At 44.5% G+C, this 27,629-nt stretch overlaps 2 protein-coding genes across 7 annotated transcripts in view; one reads left to right on the top strand and one right to left on the bottom strand.

Annotated features, from left to right (window-relative positions):
- MYL9 (myosin light chain 9) overlaps window positions 1-5,728 on the bottom strand; it is a 40,274-nt gene extending 34,546 nt beyond the window's left edge. The window contains exon 1 of the mRNA XM_030211177.1: window positions 5,688-5,728. The gene's annotated coding sequence lies outside the window, so the exon portion shown is untranslated. The remainder of the gene's footprint in view (window positions 1-5,687) is intronic.
- Window positions 1-27,629, top strand: part of LPIN3 (lipin 3) — a 97,702-nt gene that overhangs the window by 5,251 nt on the left and 64,822 nt on the right. For 2 of the 6 annotated variants that reach the window (XM_030211173.1, XM_030211170.1), the window contains exons 2-3: window positions 25,727-25,927; window positions 27,379-27,474. In XM_030211173.1, coding sequence (XP_030067033.1) covers window positions 25,736-25,927; window positions 27,379-27,474 — 288 coding nt within the window. In that variant the 5' untranslated portion in view covers window positions 25,727-25,735. The other 4 variants (XM_030211171.1, XM_030211174.1, XM_030211172.1 and 1 more) reach the window with 4 other exon arrangements.

Below are 27,629 nucleotides of genomic sequence, written 5' to 3'. Positions count from 1 at the left end.
ATCTCTGTGCAGTTCTGCTCACTTTTTTCCCAAATAAAATACACTCACGTGATGTTTTTCTCATTTACATATGGGCAGGTTATGCACTACCTGTTTCAGGGCCTTGGCAATATACAGATCTGTAATAAGGCAGCAACCCAGGCACTTTATGCTAACAAAAACACTCAATGACATCACTTCCTGTTTCTTCACTGGTGGGGACGTGGTAGAGGGTAGCCTGCAGGGCTGGTGCAGGTTGCTTGCCAGCGATGTCTTGGAAGTAGACTGGGGAGAGAGAGAGGAGCAGATGCCGAGTATGGTGGGGGGGGGGGGGGATAGAGGAGCAGGTGCTGGGCAGAGGGGGAGAAAGATGGCAGCTGGGGAGAAGGAAGAAAGCCCTTAGTATTGAGAGAGGAGGGAAAGATGAGTGAAGGACAGAGAGAGAAAGAAAGGGGGAAGTGCTGTAGAGCTGGCCCTGATGAGATTGGGGGTGGGGGTGGGGGTGGGAGAATGAAGGCGAAGTAGAGAAATTCCAAATTACCCAGTACCCAAAGCAGTGTGGGCTTTGCAGTGCCTGATTCTGCCCATTGAATCAATGCTGCAAGATCCATAATGCACCAAAATGGGATGGTCAGAAATCCAGGGTTGTTCCAAAACCTCCAGCCTGAAACTGGGTAACTTGGCATCTCTAGAAACAGGATGGCCTGGGAAAGATCAGAGGTCCATCATAGGGATTAGAAGATATTAATATTTCCCATAAGGAATCAGAGAGGTGGAAACTGTAATACAGGTCTAATATCAGGAGGTCCACAATTTATGCAAAATCACAATCTAATTAGGCCCTTGCCAACAACCGCTAGGTAAACGAGAATTGTAAATCCACACATCACGGTGCACCTTAGTGTCTCTGCTGAAACACGAAAACAACTTTGTGTTCCTTGGATGTTTGTTCTCCATCAGTTACGCAAGCTTTAACGACTGATTTGGTTGGACCTGTAAGTCTTAGAAGCTAAGGTTCCATCAAGTTTGAAAAATGTATCTATGATCCCAATTTTAAAGAATGAAAAAGGTAATTTAAATGATCTGAACAATTACTGTCCCATTTCAAACTTGAAGTTTTTGGCTAAGATATTGGAAAAGGAAATTTTAAATCAGCTTCAAGATTTTTCGGATTGAAATGATGGCTCGAGTAAACATCGCTTTGGTTTCAGACCTTGCAACTCCTCAGAGACTCTTTTGATTTCTGTCATTGATTCCCTGCGTGCAGGGTTTGATAAGGGAGCTGAATATTTTATGGTTACCTTAGATATCTCGGCTGCTTTCAATCCCGTTCATCACGGTATCTTAAACCACCATTAAAGAACGCTGGGAATTGATGGTCTTGTGTTGAAATGGTTTGAATCATTTTCGCCACAAAGAAAGTTTAGAGTTCAGTTTGAAGATCAGTCTTCTGACTGGTTCGATATTTCACCTGGCATCCCACAGGGATCGGCACTTTCAGCCAGTTTTTAAAAACATTTACATTAGTCCTATTTGTCAATTATTATCTGGTTTGGATGTTCACTTTCGTTTATATGCTGCCGATTTACAATTTTATGTTTCTGTTACTTCAACAATTGAAAAGGCTTTCCGATTCTTGGGTACTTGCCTTCAAACAATTAGGAATATTCAGATTTAACATCAAAAGACAGACTCTTCCGTAGACTAGGAACTTAAAAAGAAAAACGTTGACAACAAAAGACACAGATCCAATCGACAACCAGAGAAAGGCAGTAAGTACAAGTTTCAATAATACAAGCATCTCAAAAAAATTGTTACCAAAGTACAGAGCCGGGAGCCCCGGGTGCAGGCGACCAGAACTGAACGCAATACTCAAGGTGCAGATGCACCATGGAGCCATAAAGGCATTTCAGTATTTTCGGTCTTATTCACCATCCCTTTCCTAATAATTCCTAGCATCCTGTTTGCTTTTTTGGCTGCCGCCGCCGCACACTGAGCAGAAGATTTCGGCCTAATGTCTACAACGACACCCAGATCTTTTTCTTGAGCGCTGACTCCCAAGGTGTACCCTAGCATCAGGTAACTGTGATTCGGATTATTCTTTCCAAGGTGCATTACCTTGCATTTGCCCACATTAAATTTCATCTGCCATTTGGATGCCCAGTCTTCCGATTTCCTAAAGTCTTTCTGCAACATTTCACAGTCCACATGTGTTTTAACAAGCTTGAATAGTTTTGTATCAGCTGCAAATTTGATCACCTCACTCGTGGTTCCGATTGACAGTATCATTTATAAATAAGTTAAATAGCACCGGTCCTAGTACAGATCCCTGCGGCACTCCACTCTTCACCCTCCTCCATTGAGAGCAATACTGCAGAGATAGAGTGGGAAATTGTTCCAAGAAGCAGGGGCACTAAAATAAAAAAAAAGCACTATACCTTCTAGATTTGAGGTGTGTATGTTTAGGGTCGGGAAGTACCAATCGATAATCACATAGAACATAGGATTCTTTGGGATTGTAAGAAAGGCCAAATAATCCGGGGATCCCACTTTAAACACTTTATTTATTTATTGCATTTGTATCCCACATTTTCCCACCTCTTTGCAGGCTCAATGTGGCTTACAATGTATCGTTCTTGGTGGTAATAGATTAGAACGTAATCACTTATTGTTACAAGTGATTAGCAATATCTTGTAAGTCATTCTTTGTTCTATAGGTAACCAATGTTTTTCTTTAAGTAAAGGGTACATGATTAGATTTTTTTTTTAGCATGATACAGTAACTTAATCGCTATGTTCTGGATTAATTGCAATTTCTTTAACAGTGAATGTGGCAAACCTGAGTAGATGATGTCACAGTCTTATCTTCCGCCTAGACCGATATGCTCATATCACCCCTCTCCTCGTCACTTCACTGGCTTCCGATCAGGTACTGCATTCAGTTCAAGCTTCTCCTTCTAACCTACAAATGCACTCGATCTGCAGCCACCCATTACCTCTCTACCCTCATCTCCCCTTATGTTCCTACCCGTAACCTCCACTCGCAGGATAAATCCCTCCTCTCGGTACCCTTCTCCACCACCGCCAATTCCAGGCTCTGCCCTTTCTGCCTCGCCTTACCCCATGCTTGGAATAAACTCCCTGAGCCCATTCGCCAGGCCCCCTCCCTGCCCATCTTCAAATCCTTGCTCAAAGCCCACCTCTTCAATGTCGCTTTCGGCACCTAACCATTGTACCTCTATCCAGGAAATCTAGACTGCCTCAATCTTGATTGACTGCACTTTTTGTCCTTTAGATTGTAAGCTCCTTTGAGCAGGGACTGTCCTTCTTTGTTAATTGTACAGCGCTGCGCAACCCTGATAGCGCTTTAGAAATGTTAAATAGTAGTAGTAGTAGTAATCAAATTTGGCAATAAAGCAGCAACAGGATGAGACTATGAAGCATATCTCAGTAAAAAAAAATGCGTAATTAAACGCAGTTGATGAAGCGTGAAAAAACAGCTCTTACACAATTATAGCATAGTTATAGAATACGAGGTCAGTGGGCGTAACATTTTCACCAGGTTTCAGCAGGTGTAAGTTAGGTGCGAGATCTTCCTTTAAGCGCTGTTCTCTAAAGAGTGCGCCCCTGACAGAACGTCACTTAGCGCCAATTTTTTCCAGCACCTATGGACCCTCTTACTAAGCGTCAGCAAGCCCAACGTGGGCTTGCTTCTCACCATTCCGGAACTATCGCCAGCCCAGTGCGGATACCGGCAGTAGTTCTGCTCCCAGCGCGCAGCATTTCCGGCACTAGTGGAAATGCTCAAAAAATATTTCAACCGGGGGCTACCCGACGGTAATCGGGGCAGTGCCGCATGCTATCTGGTTACCACCAGGTTAGCGCGGGAGCCCTTACTGCCACATCAATGGGTGGTGGTAAGTGCTCCCCCTCCCCCACGTAGCCACACGGTAAGAGCAATCTTATTGCATGACCATGTCTTTTTCAGCCTTTTTACCCGCTGCGGTACAAAGGGCCTCAAAGTGCGGCAAAAATGGACCCCGCTGCTAGCGAAGGGCCATTTTTACCGCAGCCTAGTAATCGTCAGCACCATTTATAGAATCTGGCCTTGAACTCCTAAAGTTTTGCTTCTAAGTTTGTTTGCAGCTGAAAACAGCTCCTAAATATCAGACTGAATGTTAGAACCCACCCCCCATGTATTTGTGAAATAATGCTCATTCTGTTGCTTGGAGGTGTTCTCTGGGTGGGGTTAGCCTAGGGAAGGTAAATGTGGTTTTGTATTTTCAAAACGATGCAGGGTTTGTAGCATTGGAAAAAAAATGACTGCATGTATTCTGGTGAAACGTTCACAGGAAAGTACCAGCGGGCTGGGCTTTGCATTTGCCGCTGCCTGCAGAGTTTTGAAAGTTGTCTTCCTGAACCTTATCCAATAACAAGATGTTTTGGGATCTTGCCAGGTACTTGTGACCTGGTTGGCCACTGTTGGAAACAGGATTCTGGTCTTGATGGACCTTCGACCTGTCCCAGTATGACAACACTTATGTACTAGGGATTCTGAATGGAATCTTGCTACTCTTTGGGTTCTACAATGTTGCTACACTTTGAAATTCTGCATGGAATCTTGTTATTCTTTAGAATTCTAGAATCTTGTTACTCTTTGGGGTTCTACATAGAATGTTGCTACTATTTAGGTTTCTGCCAGGTACCTGTGACCTGGATTGACCACTGTTGGAAACAGGATGCTGGGCTTGATGGACCTTCGGTCTGTCCCAGTATGGCGATATTTATGCACTTATGCATTTAACCTATACGGTAAGGCCTGTGAGTTTTTTTTACACTCACTGTCATTTTAGGCCAAGGGAATATTAGAATGAACAGAATTCCAATGGTTATTTTTTTTTTAAATAAATTACTTTCATCCTGTCCACACAGACATAGAATTAGAAAGAACAGCTTGATTAAATGTATAATTACCACATGGTTTGTGTGAACATCTTTTATGTAGCTAAGAGTTTATTTACCGGCTGCCATATCCTGAAGCTCTGAAATGAATGTTTGTATCTGGACAAGGTTTCACCCAGCGCCACAAAGTTCATGGGTTGTACTTCATGCCTTTAAAGGCCACCAAAGAAGACAGCATTTTATGCCTCAAGGATGCAAGTATAATTTTGAATATGAAGGACTAACATATTTATTTTAATAAACATTTATCTTGCTTATGCTATTGAAACAACCAGCCACAGTTATCTTTGAAAATACAGAACAGTGATATAAAAATCATGAAATACAATAAAGAAAAAAAATATGCAAACCACATAAACAAATCAAAACAATGAGTGGAGAAGAAAATATGTAAAAATAGACAACAAACACAAACATATGTATTTACATAAAAACCAAAACAATAACAAACCAATGCTGCTAATCATACTCCAAACCATCCAACATCCGCAACCCCTCCCCCTTCCCCACAAGGGATCCATTAGACCAAAACCTTAAAAGAATTCTGGAGCAAACAAAAAAAAAAATCTGTTGTGTTTTTTTAAAGAGGAAACGCCGCCTTACACTCCTTTCGTTTTTTCCCTTCCAACGCACTGTTTTGATATTGTTAGGTTGTGCAGGAATGAGAAAGTCCCCTGCATACAGTTAAGTGAAGCATTGACTTGGTTTCTAAATATAAATCTTTATAGTAAGTACAGAGAACTCACCTAAAGCCTTGTGAGAGTTGTAGTTGAGCTTGTGAGACGGGGAGAACTGGACACCTGACTTTTGGTATTTATACTGTAAGCTTCCTTGGTGGGGGTGGGGGGCAGGGAAGAGAATAACAAGAGAGATTGCCTTTTACAGCCTTGCTTACAGTTTTGGAGACTGCATAACTGTTCTGAGAGGACAACTCATTTTCTTTAAACAATTGTCATCTGCAGACTGCTTTTGGGTGGCATTTAGAGGGCTGCCAAGTTTAGGGTTAACATATGACTCCAGAAAAAAGAGGACACATTGATCCAGTCCGGGTTTTGCTTCCATTGAAAACAATGGACGTAAAACCCAGACTGGCTCAATCTGTCCTCCTTTTTCTGGAGTCATATTTTTGTTACATTTGTACCCCACGCTTTCCCACTCATGGCAGGCTCAATGTGGCTTACATGGGGCAATGGAGGGTTAAGTGACTTGCCCAGAGTCACAAGGAGCTGCCTGTGCCTGAAGTGGGAATTGAACTCAGTTCCTCAGGACCAAAGTCCACCACCCTAACCACTAGGCCACTCCTCCTGTTGCTACTATTGGAGATTCTACATGGAATGTTGCTATTCCACTAGCAACATTCCATGTAGAAGTCGGCCCCTGCAGATCACCAATGTGGCCGCGTAGGCTTCTGCTTCTGTGAGTCTGACGTCCAGACTCACAGAAACAGAAGCCTGCGCAGCCTTCTACATGGAATGTTGCTAGTGGAATAGCAACATTCCATGTAGAATCTCCAATAGTAGCAACATTCCATGTAGAATCTCCAATAGTATCTATTTTATTTTTGTTACATTTGTACCCTGCGCTTTCCCACTCATGGCAGGCTCAATGCGGCTTACATGGGGCAATGGAGGGTTAAGTGACTTGCCCAGGGTCACAAGGAGCTGCCTGTGCCTGAAGTGGGAATCAAACTCAGTTCCTCAGTTCCCCAGGACCAAAGCCCACCACCCTAACCACTAGGTCACTCCTCCACTCCAAAAAAGAAAAAAATAGCCGAGCTGGTTCCGCTGGGGCCTGACTTTTGGCCCCATATGGTAACCTTAGCCAAGTTTCCTAGTTCCAGGTGGGAGACCTTTTGGCCAGTCCTACTTTTGGACTTATGTCCCAAAGCATTGTGGTATTTGTAGTCCTGGATTTTATCCATTGAACTTAATTCCTCAGATTCTACAACGATTCAGGACAGGGAAATCCAGGACTGGTCTTTGATGTCCCTTCTGGAACTGGATAACTTGGCAGCTCTGAATTTAGCACATTGGTCCACTTGGCGATGTCCTTTTGCTTTCACTTGATCAAGGGAGAACGTCTCTAAAAAAACAAGTTCGACATGTATTAAGGTAATTCATTAAAGAGATGTCATTTACTTGTTCCTATGGATGAAAGGTAGAAAACCAGGCCTGGACTAACTTTCCCATACGGTATGGAGTTTGTGGAAGGTGCGAAGGAGCTAATGTAGCCATTCCCAACCCATTACTTGGAGCACACCTAGCCCCATCGGGTTTTCAGGATATCCACAATGAATATGCATGAGGTAGATTTGCATGCAACGCTTCAATTGCATTCAAATCTAACTTATGAATATTCATTGTGGATATCCTGAAAATCTGATGGGGCTAGGTGTGCCCCGAGGAATGGGTTGGAAATGGCTGAGCTAATGCTTCACTGCCAAGGCCAGGGAGCTACTGCTGTTCGGTGGCCTATTTTTAAATATTCTTAGATTTCTGACTATACAGACTTAGCCCTAAGATTGTACCTATAAAATTCAGGATGGCATAGCCTGACTTTTCAGGTACCAGAGGTGGCAGTCTCAGAGAATAGAACCGGCATCCTTCTGTCCGTGACTTGCCTAGGCTCCGTCCCACCCACCTTCCCAGGTGGGGCTGGTTGAGGAAGCCTCCAGGTAAGGAGGCGGAGTCACAGAACGGAAGAACATGTTTTGGGGCGTGGTGCATCCAGACGTACAGGTCAGACTCTTCAGCTGGGGCTTGATTTAGAAACCAGGAAAGGTGAGGCCTTTCCAGGTAAGTGAGAGATAGAAAAGAAAGATGAATTCTGCACACCCAGTTCCTCTAACCAGAGCTGTGCACCCTACCAATATGTAAGGAATAGAATCTCTTAAATATTTGCGTTCCTAGAGGAAGGGAAGAAACCTGGCTATGTGAAGTGGTGTTTAGTCATTGCTGTGGACACTTCGCTTTACAAGTGATTTCTGTTCTTAAGGCCAGTTGCTTCTAGGAAAGGTGGGTTTACTTTCTCTTCCTGCGATTGTTTAGCTGTGCCTTGTAGTCTCTGGAGGTTTAGAGCTTTTCTGCTCAGGTGCCTTCCTTCCTCCTTCCCCTGCAGCAGGAGAAGCTGATATCAGTTACTGGGATTATCTGTGACTGCTCTTAATGGTATTTTAAAGTGAGAATTCAGCTGTATCTCTGGATTATATGTCTGTCTTCAGAAATCTAGTGAAAGCGAGATTATCTCACAGCAGTGGATCTGTCAGTTCAGGCTGCAGACTGAACTGCAGGAGCTGCAACAGAGTTTTTGTCTGCTTACCGCTGAGGACATGACCAATTGAAAATCTAGGGTGTCACCCAATATTCTTATTAATCATTTGTCTGGTGTACGTACACTCATTTATGCAGTGCTGTTCAGATACAAATAAATACAGGGCAGTTCTAGAAACGAGGCACGACCATGCTATGCGCATTACGGGCTAATTCAATAAATAATACTTCAAATTCAGAGCCAAAAAAAATTGGCACTCAGCATGATACTAGAAAGGGCATCTGCCCACCGATTTTTGGGGCTAACTTTAGGCGCCAGACTTGCATCTGCTGAAACCTGGTGTAAATGCCGGTGCCCAACTTAGACACGCTGAGGCTGCATTTTCTAATGCCGCGCACAACCTTTCAGAATGCCCCTGACACACTCATGGCCACACCCCCTTTTCAACTATGCGCTAGTAGAGTTAGGCGCCTCGACTTCTACAATAGTGCACAGCCAGATGCGCACACAAGTTTTAACGAGTGCCAATTAACATCAATAATTGCACCCAATTACTAATGTTAATTGGCTTGTTACACACAAATCTGGATGCCCAATTTTGGGCACCCTATACAGAATTTGGGGGTACACATGTAAATGTTTAGAATACCATTGATGCAACGCATATGCCAGCAAGTCACCTAGGCGCTACTTTGCAAATACGCACTTTGGAGCCCTTTTATTAAGCCGCGTAAGCACCTACGCATGCCCAATGCATGTCATTTCGGAGTTACTGCCTGGCTATTGCGTGACCCAGGTGGTAATTTTGTTTTTTTACGCGTGTTCGCTACACACGTCGGAAAATAATTTTTATTTTCTGGCGCATGGCGGAACCAGGCGGTAATCGTCATTCTACACATGTGGACAGTTACTGCATGGTTACTGTATGAGACCTTACCACTAAGTCAGTGGGTGGCAGTAAGGTCTCAGACCCAAAATGGACGCACACCAATTTTTATTTTGCCGCACGACCATTTTCGGTAAAAATAAAAGAAAGGCCTTTTTTACAGGTGCGCTGGAAATTGGATCTGCGTGTGCCCAAAACACGCGCCTACACTAGCGCAGCCCCATTTTTCAGTGCACCTTAGTAAAAGGACCCCTTAATTTCTATCATGTCTTATTTGCAAGGGGGCTACATACAGGGGCAGGACATAGACAGGACTTACAAGGACAACACGCACATACCTAAATCTCCACTACCCAAGCTGCAAAGGGCTAAAATAGAAATCAACCTACGCATCCAGCTTCTCCTACATAAGCACACAACTATGGAATGCACTACCAAACGTCACGAAAACAATGCACGACCTAATAGACTTCTGGAAATCATTAAAGACCAACTTGTTCAAAAAGGCATAGCAAAATGATCCAACTTAAACACCAGAAACATGCAACGCAACAAAACCTATAATGGAACTGGACAAAACTCAACTCCTCTACTTAATTCACTAACACCACTCTTGAACTCTTATGCAATACCACTCTGTGTTTCTCGTACCGGAATTGGTGATCGCCATCACGGTACTATGTAAGCCACATTGAGCCTGCAAATAGGTGGGAAAATGTGGGATACAAATGCAACAACTAAATAAATAAATGGTAACAGCTCTAAGGCTGGGGGGTAATGGCGGGTGTACGGATGCCAGGTTACGCTAGTCTTCTAGAGAAGAACCCACGTGATAAGAACAGCATCCTGACTTGTGCCCTCGGAGAACCTAAATGGAGACACCCAGTTCTAGAGCGGACCTAGTAATGGACAGTCATAACCGTATCCCCGTAAGACATAGAATTTCGGTGTGAGAGGAAAATAAAAGGTCTTGTATAAGAGGATTTATTCCTCACACTTGCAATTCAGAAGGCCACAAGAAATGGAAGCAAGAGTGAGTATCCCATACTGAATTTGAACGAGGTGTAAGATTACTTACCACCCTAGGTCAGGGAGGGCCAGAGAGTTTGAATGGTGGTCAGTGGCCCAAAGGAGTTGGGGTATAACAAGATTGTTCCATGGAGGAGTAGCCTAGTGGTTAGTTCAGCGGACTTTGATCCTGGGGAACTGGGTTCAATTCCTACTGCAGCTCCTTGTGACTCTGGGCAAGTCACTTAACCCTCCATTGCCCCAGGTACAAATAAGGGCCAGATGCACTAAAAAAATCGTTAAAGCCCTTCCCTTACCGATTCCATAGCGAATCGGTAGGGAACGGCCATGCATCAAGGGAATGGAATGCAAATGAGCTGCTCGTTGTAGCTCACTTGCATTCTCTATTCCCTCGGAAGCCAGTCGGCCAGTCGAGCATGAGCAGAGCAGCCAATGACGTCCTTTATGGACGTCCTTCACTAACTTCCCAGGAATCCCTTTGGCCGAGCAGCGAGAAGCAGGAGAGAGACTCACGGAGCTTAAGGTTGTTTTCAGCTTGCGCCTCCCCCCCCCCCCCAGGATCGGGACGTGCGAGGATACAAATCAAAACTTTTTGGACGTCCCTCCCTCCTGGTCTCAGCCAATCACAGCGCGTTTAGCTGTTACCAGTATCAGCTAAACGCGCTGTGATTGGCTGAGAGAGAGACCTGGAGGGGGAGGGACATCCAAAAAGATTTGATTTGCATCCTCACACGTCCCGATCCTGGGGGAGGGGGCGTGCAAGCTGAAAACTGCTTATGCATCGCTTACCTTTGTGTTAGGCTGAAAGAAAATAAAAAGCAGCTTTTCTGGGCTGGAAGGTTCACGTGAGAAAGAGACAGGCTCCTCCGTATTGCCAAGTTAGTTTTTATTCTCTTGCCTCTGAACTGTAGATTAGCTTGTAGCCTGTAAAAAGAATGTCTTTTTAGAGGGGTGGGATTGAGTGAAGGACGTCCAAAAAGGACGTCCCTGACGACATTTTTTTCTTCTGATTTGCCCCAACGAGAGGTGTAGACCTCCCGTTAGGTTTTTCACGGTAAGGGGATCGGAAAAACGTAGTGCATCTCATTACGATAGCCTTGCAATGGTAGTGCAGCCTTTGGATCATTTGCATTCCGTTTTCGTTAGCTGCTACCACGACAGGAAAATGCCTTTTTGTGCATGTCCCCGGTTTAAAACCAGTTTAAAACCCCCGTTGCTGGCTCGGAAAGCTTAGTGCATCTATCCGTAAGTACCTGTATATATGTAAACCGCTTTGAATGTAGTTGCAAAAACCTCAGAAAGGCGGTATATCAAGTCCCATTTCCCTATCATTTATTTTAACCATTCAAGGGCAATTTGTTAGCATCGGGACACAGACAGTGCATACTTTACTTATCTGCAGGCTTTGCATCAGTTTTCAAAACGAAATTGCATGAATATTTTTGCTTGAAACCTTATCCCAGATACAAAGTATCTTCAGATAGTTGCACAGGCTTCTGTGGGTAGATTTTTGCTCAATAAGTTTTTACAAAGCCTTCAAAATAAACCAGGTTTTGGGAACCACTGGTTTAGATCATTTCACACATTTGTGATAAAATTTTTTTAACCTGCATTAATTGCCTTAGTGTGTGTTAATTCACAAGTTAATGCATACTAAATCAATGTAATGTTTTAAGGCATGCTAATAAGCTGGATGTACACTAATGATTGTGTATCCCTAGTGCTTCAGGCCCCAATGCTGAACAGTAGACGCAGGCTCTAGAGGTCATTTGCACCAGACAAGAGCCCGCGTTTACTGATGCAGTATGGTGAAATACCCCAACTGCAGGAAACAACACCCATACTCGCCATCAGCGCAAGTAGTATGATAATGCATACAAGTATGGGTCATTTGTTATTTGCTCCAATGCTCCGACAACCGCGGACAACACAAGGGTGCCCATAGCGCTCCAAATCCTATGCCAGCTCAGAACTGGCATTAGGGTGCTTGGAAGCAGGAAAAGATTCCATGGGCCAAAGAGATGCAAGCAAAAAGAATCCTTAAAGATGTTAAACTTAACAGAGTGGAGGAGGGGCCTAGTGGTTAGAGCACCAGTCTTGCAATCCAGAGGTGGCCGGTTCAAATGCCACTGCTGCTCCTTGTGATCTTGGGCAAAGTCACTTAACCCTCCATTGCCTCAGGTACAAACTTAGATTGTGAGCCCTCCTGGGACAGAGAAATATCCTGAATGGAACTCACCTTGAGCTACTACTGAAAAAGGTGTGAGCAAAATCTAAATAAATAAAATGATAAGAGACTACAGCTACTTAAATAAAAAATACTCAAAACTGTAAATTAAAGAGCCAAACTTTCCAGAACAGAGAGTCACCTTACTTCCAGGAGGCATATGTAAAATCACTCCAGGTCATAACAGGATAGAGGCAACCTGGCTGCTCTTCTTCTTCCTTCCCCCCTCCCTACTGGCCCTCTGGGAATATGCTTAACACACAGCTCTAGAGTTCATGCAGCAGGAACCATCCACCCCCTTAGCAAAAGCTCAATGCTATGATTGTGCTTAAATTTGCATGTCATTAACGTTCAGCATGAGGGAGTTGAGCAGATGCACTGACAGGGCGGTATTTCTCCAGCCCAGTTTTGTACAGCACCAGAGTTTTGAGCATCTGGACCTGGGCAACACATAAATTGTATTGCTGGTAAAGTTTCCTGAATCAGAAAGCCTTTGCATAGTGGTGTAGTAAGACACAGTGACCTGTAGAGGGCACTGGTGATCTATTCTCCCCATTTCACAGTTCCAATGTTTGTCCTTTCCAGTTGTGGATAAGGATTTATTAACGTTAAGATCCTTCCACACATTTTTTCCCCCTTATCTTACAAAACACTTACTTTTCTTTCCCATAAACTCTGGTTACTATGTGGGTGTCTGAGCATAATGTTTCAGATCATTTCACCTGTAGCTTATGAGATGGATGCTCAGCTCAAGCGTCTATGTGAAATGAGCCAGTGGTCTTAGGATTTGGCTTTGGTTTTTATTGTTTTCAGTAGTAGCTGAAGGTGAGTTACAGTTAGGTCCCCTGAGGCAATGCAATATTAAAGGGCCCATTTACTAAGCCACGTAGGTGCGTAATGCGTTCTACATGCGTCAATTTGGAGTTGCCGCTCGGCTACTGCATGGCCCGGATGGTAATTATGTTTTTATTTTCCTGCATGTGGCGGAAACTAGGCGGTAATTGTCATTCTACATGCATAGATGATTACTGCACGATTACAGCATGAGACCTTACCGCTAAGTCAATGGGTGGCGGTAAGGTCTCAGACCCAATATGGACGCGCACCAATTTTTATTTTGCCACACGTCCATTTTTAGGCAAATTTTTAAAAAAAAGGCCTTTTTTTACAGACGCACTGATTTTTTTAGCGCACCTTAGTAAAAAGACCCCTAAGAGACTTGTCCAAGATCACATGGAGGGGCATAATCGAAAGGGGCGCCCAAGTTTTCCTGAGGACGTCCTCGCAGGACGTCCCGGCAAAGGGGCGGGGAAACCTGTATTATGGAAATAAGATGGGAGTCCATCTTTCGTTTCGATAATACGGTCGGGGACGCCCAATTCGCAAAATTTAGGTCAACCTTAGAGATGGTCGTCCTTAGAGATGGTCGTCCCCGATTTTCACCGATAATGGAAACTGAGGACGCCCATCTCAGAAATGACTAAATCCAAGCCCTTTAGTCATGGGAGGAGCCAGTATTCATAGTGCACTGGTCCCCCTGACATGCCAGGACACCAACCGGGCACCCTAGGGGGCACTGCAGTGGACTTCAGAAATTGCTCTCAGGTGCATAGCTCCCTTACCTTGGGTGCTGAGCCCTCCAACCCCCCCCCCCCAAAAAAAACCCCCATTCCCCACAACTGTACACCACTAGTATAGCCCTAAGGGATGGAGGGGGCACCTACATGTGGGTACAGTGGGTTTCTGGTGGGTTTTGAAGGGCTCACATTTACCTCCACAAGTGTAACAGGTGGGGGGGGGATGGGCCTGGGTCCACCTGCCTGCACCCACTAAAACTGCTCCAGGGAGCTTCATACTGCTGTCAGAGAGCTGGGTATGACATTTGAGGCTGGCAAAAAATATTTAAAAAGTTTTTTTTTAGGGTGGGAGGGGGTTAGTGACCACTGGGGGAGTAAGGGGAGGTCATCCCCGATTCCCTCCGGTGGTCATCTGATCAGTTCAGGCACCTTTTTGAGGCTTGGTCGTAAGAAAAAATGGACCAAGTAAAGTCGCCCAAGTGCTCGCCAGGGACGCCCTTCTTTTTTCCATTATGGGTCGAGGACACCCATGTGTTAGGCACACCCCAGTCCCACCTTCGCTACGCCTACAACACGCCCCGGGAACTTTGGTCGTCCCCGCGATGGAAAGCAGATGAGGACGCCCAAAATCGGCTTTTGATTATGCCGATTTGAGCGACCCTGGGAGAAGGACACCCATCTCCCGATTTGTGTCGAAAGATGGGTGCCCTTCTCTTTCAAAAATAAGCCTGATGGGGTGTCAGTGGGATTGGAACCAGGATTCCCTGGTTCTTAACCCATTGCACTAACCATTAGGCACTACTCCTGGGGCCACAGCAGAATTACCCTGCCTAGAATTACCTGGCCTAGTGGTTAGGGTGGTGGACTTTGGTCCTGAGGAACTGAGTTCGATTCCCGGCACAAGCAGTGCCTTGTGACTCTGGGCAAGTCACTTAACTCTCCATTGCCTGCCGCATTGAGCCTGCCATGAGTGGGAAAGCGCGGGGTACAAATGTAACAAAAATAAAAAAAAAAATATTTCTGTGACTCAATGTTCTACCACAAATCTCATCCTCAACTTGTAACAAGGACGGCATAAGAGGTCAGGGAAAATTGTGCATAATAGTTTTCCCCATGTCTTAATCCAGAATGTTCCAGTAGTACTCTAGTCTTAAACTGGTAATCAGAAATTTAACTTCTGTGGAAAAGATTTCATTCCAACAAATACAGTTTCCAGAAGTGTGGGTGTGAATCTTCAGCATTGGCATGTGGGTGATAAGTTAAGGGGCACCAATGGAATCCTGGAACATTAATGGTCAAAGGCAGGGCCGTGACCAGGAAAATTGTAAACTGTTGTAGGTTTATTTGTTTGGGTTCATCACACCTATTTGAAAGTAAATGACATTCAAGGTACAGTAAGTATTTCCCTGTCCCCAGAGGGCTAAAGAGGTTAGGGCTTTTCAGCTTGGAAAAGAGATGGATGAGGTCTACAAAATCCTGAGTGGTGTAGAATGAGTAGAAGTGAATTGATTCAGCTTGGAGAAGAGACGGCTGAGGGGAGACATGATAGAGGTATATAAAATAATGAGTGGAGTGGAACAGGTGGATGTGAAGCATCTGTTCACGCTTTCCAAAAATACTAGGACTAGGGGGCATGCGATGAAACTACAGTGTAGTAAATTTAAAACAAATCGGAGAAAAGTTTTCTTCACCCAACGTGTAATTAAACTCTGGAATTCATTGACGGAAAATGTGGTGAAGGCGGTTAGCTTAGCAGAGTTTAAAAAGGGGTTAGACGGTTTCCTAAAGGACAAGTCCATAAACCGCTACTAAATGGACTTGGGAAAAATCCACAATTCCGGGAATAACATGTATAGAATGTTTGTACGTTGGGAAGCTTGCCAGGTGCTCTTGGCCTGGATTGGCCGCTGTCGTGGACAGGATGCTGGGCTTGATGGACCCTTGGTCTTTTCCCAGTGTGTCATTACTTATATACTTATGTACTTATGATTTTTTACTCATTTCAAAAGTACAAAGACTAGGGGACACTCGAGGAAGTTACATGGAAATACTTTAATTTATTTATTTGTTGCATTTGTACCCCTCATTTTCCCAGGCTCAATGTGGCTTACATAGTACCGTGAGGTGTAGGCCACCTCCGGTGATGAAACAAATACAGAGTGATGTTGTTACACAACATTAGAGAATCAAGAGAAGTAGAGTGATATATTGTTCATTGCAGGTTATAGTTTCATTATGTTGCTGAGTTCAGTTACTTAAGTTGGATCAGTAGGGTATGCCTTTTCGAACAGATCAGTCTTTAGTGATTTCTGGAAGTTGAGGTGATCCTGCGTTGTCTTTATGGCTTTTGGTAATGCGTTCCATAGTTGTGTGCTTATATAGGAGAAGCTGAATCCGTAAATTGATTTGTACGTGAGTCCCTTGCAGCTAGGGTAGTGAAGATTTTTTTTTTTGTTAAATTTGTACCCCGCACTTTCCCACTCATGGCAGGCTCAATGCGGCTTACATGGGGCAATGGAGGGTTACGTGACTTGCCCAGAGTCACAAGGAGCTGCCTGTGCCTGAAGTGGGAATCAAACTCAGTTCCTCAGTTCCCCAGGACCAAAATCTACCACCCTAACCACTAGGCCACTCTTCCACTCCATTCTTCCAATGGTCCAATGTTCGTGATGTTCTAATTGTGTTTCTGGTTGGTAGGTCTATGAGGTTAGCCATATAACTCAGGGCATTGCCATAGATAATCTTTAAAAAGAAATAGGAGGATTTCTTTTCAGTCAATGAATAGTTAAGCTCTGGAATTCTTTGCCAGAGGATGAGGTAACAGTGGTTAGTGTATCTGGGTTTTAAAAAGGTTGGGACAAATTCCTGGAGGAAAAGTCCATAGTCTGTTATTGCCCTAGGATTTGTAGTATGAAGTGTTGTCACGATTTGGGTTTCTGCCAGGTATTTGTGGCCTGGCTTGGCCACTGTTTGGAAAACAGGATACTGGGCTAGATGGACCATTGGTCTGACCCAGTATGACTATTCTTCTGTTCTTATTATATTAATTGACATTTCTAACCCACATTAGCCATTATGTTCAATGTGGTTTATTTATTTGTTACATTTGTATCCCACATTTTCCCACCTATTTGCAGGCTCAATGTGGCTTACAGAGTACCATAATGGCGTTCGCCAAGTCCGGTAGTGAAACAAATACATGGTGATGTTGTGGTCGATTAAGGTTCAGGCACAATGGGGATCGAAGAGAGGAGAAGTTATGTGGAGGGGCATAATTGAACGAAAACGTCTATCTCCATGGGCGTTTATCTCCGAGAACGGGTCCGTGAAGGGGCGGACTGAACCGTATTTTTGAAAAAACTAGACGTCCATCTTTTATTCGACAATTTGTGAGCTGGGCGTTTTTGTTTTTCTGTGATAATGGAAAATGAAAGCGCCCAGCTCAAAAACGAATAAATCCAAGGCATTTGTTCGTGGGAGGGGCCAGGATTCGTAGTGCACTGGTCCCCCTCACATGCCAGGACACCAACCGGGCACCCTAGGGGGCACTTTTACAAAAACAAAAAAAAAGGTAAAAGAGCTCCCAGGTGCATAGCACCCTTCCCTTGTGTGTTGAGCCCCCCAAATCCCCCTCAAAACCCACTGCCCACAAGTCTACACCATTACTATAGCCCTAAGGGGTGAAGGGGGGCACCTACATGTGGGTACAGTGGGTTTGGGGGGGTTGGACGACTAAGCATTAAGCAGGACAGTTGTAACAGGTAGGGGGGGATGGGCCTGGGTCCACCTGCCTGAAGTCCACTGCACCCCCTAACAACTGCTCCAGGGACCTGCATACTGCTGCCAGGGAGGTGGGTATGACATTTGAGGGTGAAAATAAAAAGTTGTGAAACATCATTTTTTGTGGTGGGAGGGGGTTAGTGACCACTGGGGGAGTCAGGGGAGGTTATCCCTGATTCCCTCTGGGGGTAATCTGGTCATTTAGGGCACTTTTTGGGGCCTTATTCGTGAAAAAACAGGGTCCAGGAAAAGTGCCCTAAATTCTAGCTACAAACGCATACTTTTTTTCCATTATTGGCGAAAGGCGCCCATCTCTCCTCGGCCGATAACCACGCCCCAGTTCCACCTTCGCCACACCTCCGACACGCCTCCGTCAACTTTGTACGCTTCCGCAATGGAGTGCAGTTGAAAACGTCCAAAATCGGCTTTCCATTATACCGATTTATTCGTTTTTGTGAGATAAACGTCTATCTCCCGATTTGGGTCGAAATCTAGGCGTTTTTCTCTTTCAATTATAAGGTGGATAGTGTCTATTATGAGCTTTGGTTTTCCTCTGTTGCAGAGTGTAGGCATTTATGTTGGGAACAATCAGAAATACAGTGTATATATATATATATATATATATATATATATATATATATATACACAGAGAGAGAGAGAGAGAACTTGCAGGGCACATATATATAAAAAAAAAGAAACGATTAATACGTTTTAAATCTACACAATTACAGTTAGAGATGTACCGAATAGCGTATTTTACTATTTGGCTGAATACAAGTAACGGGTTTTGAGCTTTAACATAACAAATAATAAAAGAAGCAAGGTGAAATCAGAGATAAATTGTTTATTTCAGTAGGATTTAGCACAGTTAAGCCCTAGATTATTTGTATTTGAATTTAATTACTATTCAGTCAAATACAAATAATGTTTTGGGAACCTGAAACTCCTCCCTCCTTGGGCTACGGGAATGCTGGATTTGGGACCCTCTGTCAGAGAACTGCAGCCAGGATCCCAGCTGGTGGGAGTCCAGCTGTGCTGAAGGTCAATGTTACACAAATGCCCACATGTCTGGGATGGAAATGTGATAGCTTGTGAATCACGTGGTCCGTTGGTGGCAGGACTGTGTATGTAGAGGGTTAGGGAAAGGAATAACTTTTCCAGCAGAGAGTCTGGTGAAAGCAGGAATATATATATATATAGAGAGAGGGAGATTTGTTTTTTGCAATCCTTTCAGAAAACGTAAAGCACCGGGTCAGAGAGTGGGCACCTGGGCTCTGTCCTCTGAGCCCTTGAAGTCAGGTTTTTGAGAGGGGCACAGATGCTTCTGTCTCTGGCCAAACGGATTCCTTAACAAAAATGTTCCCCCTGTGAAGGATAGAAAAGGGAGAAAGCTTTTTATTTGCTGACCGTGTCCTGGGGGAGTCGGGAAGAATATGGAGCTGGGGGTTAGGGGCTCGGCAGTGCAGACGTCTGGGCTGGGCGAAATTGAAGAACCTTGGCAAGTCAAGAAGGACACTCCATTTCTGTACAGGAGGAGCTGGTCCTTTCCCACAGGCCAGGGAGACCAAGGAGCTTCCAAAGACTTCCACCCGTCCCCGTCCATTTGGGTAAGGAACCTGCTGTTAAAAAATATGGGATTGTCATACTTTTATCCAGTCAGTAGCATTGGTGGTATCTGGGCTTTGGCTTGTTCCCTATTTTCTCTCCAGCTAAGATTGTGGCACTCAGGGCTTTTTTTGAGGGGGTACTTGGGGGTACTGAGTACCGGCACCTTTTCCATTGTCTGCTAAAACTGACCCATGGTCCCCAAGTTTTAAATGAAACTCTGCCTTGTTATAGATTCTGAGACTGGTTGCAGGGGGCCTGTCTATTGTGGGGTGGGTCTCTCGGTGCTCACTCCAACCCTGAAGGGTGGCCTGGCATCAGGGGCGTAGCCAGACAGCAGATTTTGGGTGGGCCTAGTCAAGAAGTGGGTGGGGACCAAGTGTTCTCCTCCCCCCCCCCAATGCAATGAGGCCAGTATCTGCAGCTTAGGAAGCTTAGACTGCTGAAGTGGAAAGCAGTGTTTTCAGCACCTTCAGGGGGAGGTCTTTAGCTGGCGAAGCTTGGGATCCCCACTAGCTAGCACTAAATACGTGCTGCTGTTGGGTGGGCCTGAGCCTTAACTGGATGGGCCCCGGCCCACCCAGGCCCACCTGTGGCTACGCCACTGCCTGGCATCAGTGGCGTTCCTAGGGGGGCTGACATCCGGGCGGATCGCCGATGCGCCCCGCCCCCCGGGTGCAGCGCCCCCCGCGGAACAGCGCGATGCCCCCCCCCGGCGAAAGAACCCCCGATCCCCCGGCAAAAGAACCTCCCCCCGGGTGCACACCGCTGGGGGGGGGGGGGGGGGGTGCCGCGCGCCTGCCGGCTCTTCGTTTTCATGCTCCCTTTGCCTGTTCCGGGGCAGAGGGAGCATGAAAACAAAGAGCCGACAGGCGCGCGGCACCCCCCCAGCGGTGTGCACCTGGGGCGGACCGCCCCCACCGCCCCCCCTTGGTACGCCACTGCCTGGCATTTGAGTACCGGCACCTTTTTTGCTAGAAAAAACACACTTGTGGCACTGCACAGTTACATGGAAAGACCAGAGATGAAAGAATGTTATCTTAATTAGGTCTTTCTTTTTTTTTTTTTTGTCTCTAGTGAGCACTTAGGCCTTGATGCTCAAATCTCCAGCGCTGTTCCGAATAGCACTGTAAAAATACTGCCAGAACAGTGCAGAATAATAATGACCTAATGCTTAACGCTAATAAGATGCAACGATAGGTGTGCTTATAGCGTTGAGCATTAGGGAGTTCGGCAGGAGGATTGTGCTTGGCACATGCGCAGAAGAGTTTAGTGGTAAGCTCAGATCCTGTGCGTATGGGCTTGATAAAAACATCTGTTTTCTGAGGCCTAAATATAAGCATTTAACTTTTTTTTTTTTTTAGGTTGGACACTTATATTCAGATGCAGGAAACAGACTCCAATGTGTGCTTTCACTGAGAGTTTTTACTCTTTCCAAAAAATGCTAGGACTAGGGGGGCACGTGATGAAGCTACAAGGTAGTAAATTTAAAACGAACCGGAGAAAATATTTCTTCACTCAACGTGCAATTAAACTCTGGAATTCATTGCCAGAGAATGTAGTAAAAGCAGTTAGCTTAGCGGGGTTTTAAAAAGGTTTGGATAGCTTCCTAAAAGAAAAGTCCATATGCCATTATTAAAATGGACTTGGGGAAAATCCACTGCTTATTTCTGGGATAAGCTGCATAAAATGTGTTGTACTGTTTTGGGATCTTACCAGGTACTTGTGACCTGGATTGGCCACTGTTGGAAACAGGATGCTGGGCTTGATGGACCTTCGGTCTGTCCCAGTATGGCAACGCTTTTGTACTTATGTAACTGTGGGCAGAGGAGATCTGCGTGCAGCTCCAATTAAGCTCTCACCAACACCAATTAAGTACCTAATCAGTGCTTATTACATCCATTTAATCAATTAAGTTGAGTGCGGATCTCAGATCTGCGTGCAAATTCCAGCACCCAGCTTTGGGTAGCCTGTATAAAATCTGGGGAATTTTAACCTTAGGTGTGTCACTTACCCCCTATTTCTATGTATTGCACCACAAGTGACACGATCAAACAGAAGTTTGGCACCCAATTGAGGGTGAACAGCAGTTAGATGCCTGATTGCGCTTAGGCGCTAAGTTAGGGCATAGCTGGCAAGGGGGCACGTGGGCGGTGTGTGGGTGGGTAACACAATTAGGTGCCCAACTTCTAGAATACTGTAAACTGTGCGACAAGGTGTCAAAATTTATACCTGCCATTTACATGGTTTAATTGATGGTGTCTAAAGTCTTAAACAAGATTTGAAAGCGCAAAATCCCTCCGCGAAAAACTACATTGGCTCCCAATCAAAGAACGCATCACCTTCAAAATCTGCACTATGGTTCACAAAATTATCTACGGTGAAGCACCGGGATACATGACAGACTTGATACGACCTACCAACAAGAAGCACATCCAAATCAACACGAATGTACCTAAATCTCCACTACGCAAGCTGCAAAGGACTCAAATACAAATCAACCTACGCATCCAGTTTATCATACATCAGCACACAACTAAGGAACGCACTACCAAAAGCCTTGAAAACCACATATGACCACTTAAGACCCACCTGTTTAAAAAGGCATACCCTACCGACCCAACATAAGCACCTGATCTCAGCGACACAACAACACTAAAGTTCGTAATGGCCATCACACAACTCTTCCGTTGTACGATACCTTTATGTGGTCTACAACATGAACCTTATCCTTCCACAACATCACCTTGTATTTGTTTACTCCGGAGTCTGCAAACAGTTCTCCGGCACTATGTAAGCCACACTGAGCCTACAAATGGGTGGGAAAATGTGGGATACAAATGTAACAAAAATAAATAAATAAATAAATCAACCTAGATAAGACCAAATCTTATATTGCAGGGATCATACACAACATTTACCTCAACAGCTCCCAGCAATAAATTCAAGTCTGTCACCAATTTTTATAACCTTTTCAGAACCTTTGTATAAAATAATTCTCTTGGAACCTCAGAATTACTGCTAGGCAAATGCATTATTAATGTCTTCAAATATTGAGCCTGCCATGAGTGGGAAAGCGCCGGGTACAAATATAACAAAAAAAATGCATTGCTGCCCATTCCTCGTCGGCCCATTTTTCTCATTATTCTCTTTTCAATCTCCTTAGTTTGAACAAAACTTATATCTTTAACAGCTTGTTTCTTATAAAGTTCATAAAAATTGTTGAGACTGTTGTTAAAAATAATACTTAGCTTACGTGGAGGGGCATTTTTGAAAGCGACGTCCAAGTTTTGATGAGAACGTCCTTGCAAAACGTCCCGATCCAGGGGCGGGGAAACCCGTATTTTTGAAACAAGATGGACGTCCATCTTTCGTTTCGATGATACGGTCAGGGACGTCCAAATCCTGAAATTTGGTCGTCCCTAGACTTGGTCGTTTCTGATTTTTGGTGATAATCGAGACCAAGGAGCCAGCATTCGTAGTGCACTCGTCCCCCTGGCATGCCAGGACACCAACCGGGCACCCTAGGGGCACTGCGGTGGACTTGATAAAATGCTCCCAGGAACATAGCTCGTTTACCTTGTGTGCTGAGCTCCCCAAAACCCACTACCCACAACTGTACACCACTACCATAGCCCTTACAGGTGAAGAGGGCACCTAGATGTGGGTACAGTGGGTTTGTGGTGGGTTTTCGAGGGCTCGCTGTTTCCTCCACAAATGTAACAGGTGGGGATGATGGGCCTGGGTCCACCTGCCTGAAGTGCACTGCACCCACTAAAACTGCTCCAGGGATCTGCATACTGCTGTGATGGAGCTGAGTATGACATCTGAGGCTGGCATAGAAGCTGGCAATCAATATTTTGAAAGATATTTTTTGAGAGTGGGAGGGGGTTAATGAACACTGGGGGAGTAACAGGAGGTCATCCCTGATTCTCTCCGGTGGTCATCTGGTCATTTCGGCCACCTTTTTGTGCCTTGGTCGTAAGAAAAACACGACCAGGTAAAGTCGTCCAAGTGTTCATCAGGGACATCCTTGTTTCTTTCAATTATGGGTTGAGGATGTCCACGTGTTAGGCACACCCAAGTCCTGCCTTCGCTACACCTCCGATATGCCCCCTTGAACTGTGGCCATCCCTGCGATGGAAAGTAGTTGGGGACATCCAAAATCGGCTTTCGATTATACCGATTTGGACAACCCTGGGAGAAGTACGTCCATCTTCCGATTTATGTCAAAAGATGGGCGTCCTTCTCTTTCGAAAATGAGCTCAAAAGGGTTTCATTTAATGATGCAAATCGGACCCTCTGCTGACATGACCAGGTCTCGAGCCCTTCGTCAGTGCAAAGGTCCATATCGTAATGCTGCCCTTTCACTGCTGAAAAAGTGAAAGGGCAGAATTATGATAAGGACCTTGACCCTGGTGAAGTCTTTGAAATCTGGCTATGTCGGCAGAGAGTCCGATTTGCTCCTTGCTCCAGTCTGTTATCCTTAACCATTTTTGTTTATTGATGCCTAATTACAACAGACGGATGCGTTGCATGTTAATCAGATATACAAACTGAGGTCACTGTTTGCTTGGTATGTGTGTGCAATTCTCCACTAGAAAGACTTTGACTCTGGGGTTACAATTGGTGCTAATTAACATGTTTCAAAGGCTGGAGAGCGTCTACACTACCACACGCCATTTTTCAGGGCACCTTAGTAAAAGGACCCCTCAATGCAGAAGCTCAGACATGGCCCGACATTCAATTTCTGGGTGTAATGCCAGTGACAGTCAGTAAAAAGCTGATCACCCTCGGCTGAACATTGACCCTAAATAGTTCAAGGTGACCGAATAGTGTGGTTTAAATGATCTCTCCTCCCCCTTAACTCACCAGTCTTTGAGTGAAGCTAATAAGCATGGGTGCAGCTGGGGGGGGGGGGGGAGCAAGGGGGACAAAATCCTTCAGGCTGGTGTCGGAAAGGGCCACACAGGCTCTAGCCATCTAAATGTTGTCGTTGGTGGTGTTTGCCTCGTTTTTTGTCCCCTCCTCCCCTGCTTGCTCAGAGCTTAGTGTCTCTCCCTTTCAAATATCCCCTCCTGCCGGCGCTGTGACAGGAAATTTGAAAGCAGTAATGCTTATCGTGCAGCGTCCATGCTCCCGTGCTGTTGAAGGTGCTTTCTGTACCAGCCCCTCAGATTTGCACTTTCTACTGCCATATGGGGCAGGACAACCAGGACCCTCGGTGGCATGGGAGCGTGGAGACTCCGCGATAATCATTACTGCAGTATAAAAGAAAATAAAAATAATTTTAACTGGCTGTTTTGGATGTGGTACAATTAATGTGTGTCTTAGTAGATTCTGGAGAGTCTGAAATGGTGTCCGATCAATTTATGCCATTGTTGACTTTAGCACAGGGTGAGCAACCACAGTCCTCAAGAGTCATAATCTAGTCAGGTTTTTTTTTAAAATTTTTATTTATAACCATTTAAATTTTTACAAGCGATAAAACAACTTGCTGGAAATACAGAGAAAGTAATATGTAGGAATTATTTCAGTCAGGTAATTCTATTCTCTTCCTTAGACCACTAAATAGGGAGAGTGAAACAAGATAAGGAGATCAATTAAACAGTAAACAGAAAAAAAAAACCCCGTGGTATTAACCTGATTATCCCCAGATATTACTTGTCTAATTCATTATTCCACATTGATCATCTGATTGGCTTCTTCAAGGCCAATACGGTGTATAGTCAAATCATTTCATTGAAAAACATACTTATTGTCCAGTATTAGTTAGAAATAATACATCTAATTACATTCTCTCTCTTTTAAAAACCAGAAGTTATTTAACAATACATATACTTAAGTCTCTAATTCAAATCCCACTGATTAAAGTAATCCCAGTTTTCACAGGCTTCACTCCTTTTAAAGTAATAATTGAGGAAATATTTCTGAGGAAAACTTTCGAGGCATATTTCAAAGCACTTAGCCTTCCAAAGTTCCATAGTTTCTATGGAACTTTGGAAGGCTAAGTGCTTTGAAAATATGCCTCTTTAGGAGTCATACCCGGAACTCTGGGAAAAACAATAATCTCGATATTAATCATCTATAATAATATTCATTTTATTATTCAAAATTTCTGGTCTATTATCATTTTCAAAATCCTAACCACTTCTTGCTCATGTAGAATCATTTGCTATATCAATTTTTCTAGTCAGGTTTTTAATAGTTCCACAATGAATATGCATGAGTTCTATTTGCATATGACGGAGGCACAATCTCGTGCATACTCATTGTGAAGATCTTGAAAACCCGATTGGGTTGTGGCTCTCGGATTGTAGTTGCTCACCCCACTTCTAGCAGCAAGAACCGTGTTCACTGCCATCATAGCTCTGGGGAGGGTTGAACTAAATTTATTCCTCCTTCCACTAGTCTCAGACCATGAACTATGTGGGCCAGCTTGCTGAGAGCGTGTTTGTGACGGTGAAGGAGCTATACAAGGGCCTGAACCCTGCCACCCTAACTGGATGCATCGACGTGCTGGTGGTGAGGCAGCCGGATGGATCTTACCAGTGTTCACCTTTCCACGTGCGCTTTGGAAAGCTCGGAGTGCTGCGTTCCAAGGAGAAGGTGGTAAGTGAACCACGGGAGAGATCCTCTTGCAAGGCAATGAGGTCATTCGTTAGGTTCGGACTAGGGAAATGCTGGGATCGTCTTAGAAGGCACCAGTCCTACGCTATGGGGCAAGTGAGAGTTCTTTGTATGGTCAACTAATATAGGTTGCTGGGAATATTAAGAAATATGGGAGGACATTTTAGAAGTTATGCTGTGGCTGTAAGGCCGGTTTATCAACTACTTGGAAGAAATAAATAAATAAGCATGTACAGGTGGAAATAGCAACATTTATATATGTAGCTTGGCTACATGTGTAAATGGCTATTTCAGAAAGTTGCTACTTTACACAGTGAGAGTCCGCCGAGGTGGAGGAATGCCGAGATCCCACGACAAAGCAACAGCAATAACAAAGGAGTAGGAAATAGATCAGGCTAACCAGAGACAAACGAGGAGACTTCAGTCGATTGTAGATAGTTTATTGGTGAACACTCGACACAGGACCATGTTTCGGCTGGTAGCCTGCATCAGGAGTCTTTAAATAAAATATGTAACATCATCAAATGGCCAATAAACGTAGACAAAGTAGGATGGAACAATGTGGTCTTTAAAAAGACCTTTGAGTAGAAAATACACGGGCTCTAAAATGAGCTGACCACATTGTTCCATCCTCTTGTGTCTACGTTTATTGACCATTTGATGTTGTTACGTAATTTATTTAAAGACTCCTGATGCAGGCTAGCAGCCGAAACACTGCACTGTGTCGAGTCTTCACCAATAAACTATCTACAATCGACTGAAGTCTCCTTGTTTGTCTCTGGTTAGCCTGGTCTACTTCCCACTCCTTTGTTATTGCGATGCTTGAAACACAGACATTTCCAGGGGGCATGGTTTGGACAGACCAAAACTTTATACATGAATTTCCCGTTTCCACAAGGGGAATACATGCATATTAAAAAAAATCCCAGTTTGCTTTTGCACCAGCTCCAGGGTATGTATAAGTTTAATAAGCATGCTCTTTTCAGCCAGGGTTTTAAACGAGGGATTAAGAGTGTAATTTACCCAAAGCCCCCATTTTGAATTTTTTGTCTTCAATTAAAAGAAAAAAACCTCCTCTTAAATGGGTTTTGCAATTGGGCCTCTATGGGCAATTTTGTACCTGGCCACTACAAGGTTTCAATATTTGATTGCTCCTACCCGAGTTCTTCCTGCTTAATATAATTCAAAGTCCATTTTCTCTTCCTCAGAAACACTGGCGTTTGTAAGCAGTGTTGATGGGTTTTAAGAATGTTTTTGTTCTACGATGAAAGCTTCAATTCAACTTTGATTTTGAAGCCTGGTAGTCACTGACGACAAGACTGTCTCTGGGATTTAAATAGTTAAGTAGTTTTTCAGCGGATTCTTTCAGTGTTGTGCCCTTCGATTGATTTACATAGACTCTCTTCTCGCTCTGTTGTATTGTCTGTTTTCAGGTTGATATTGAGATCAACGGTGAGCCGGTAGATCTGCGTATGAAGCTAGGGGACAACGGAGAGGCTTTCTTTGTCCAAGAAACGGAAACCCACGAGGTAAGCTAAGCAGATGGGTTCAACTCTGGATAGCGTGATTATCAGATAGAAAGCCAGGGCTGCATGTTTCCCTGAGCACAGTGACTAGGGGCATCTGGGTCTACGGAGGGCATCAAAATCCACCAACTGCAAGTAATGCCATAGAAGGTAGTGTG

The sequence above is a fragment of the Microcaecilia unicolor genome, chromosome 8 (genome assembly GCF_901765095.1).
Source record: "Microcaecilia unicolor chromosome 8, aMicUni1.1, whole genome shotgun sequence".
NCBI lineage: Eukaryota > Metazoa > Chordata > Amphibia > Gymnophiona > Siphonopidae > Microcaecilia > Microcaecilia unicolor.
The sequence above is the reverse complement of the archived record's forward strand: the minus strand, read 5'-3'. Positions and strand labels throughout refer to the sequence as shown.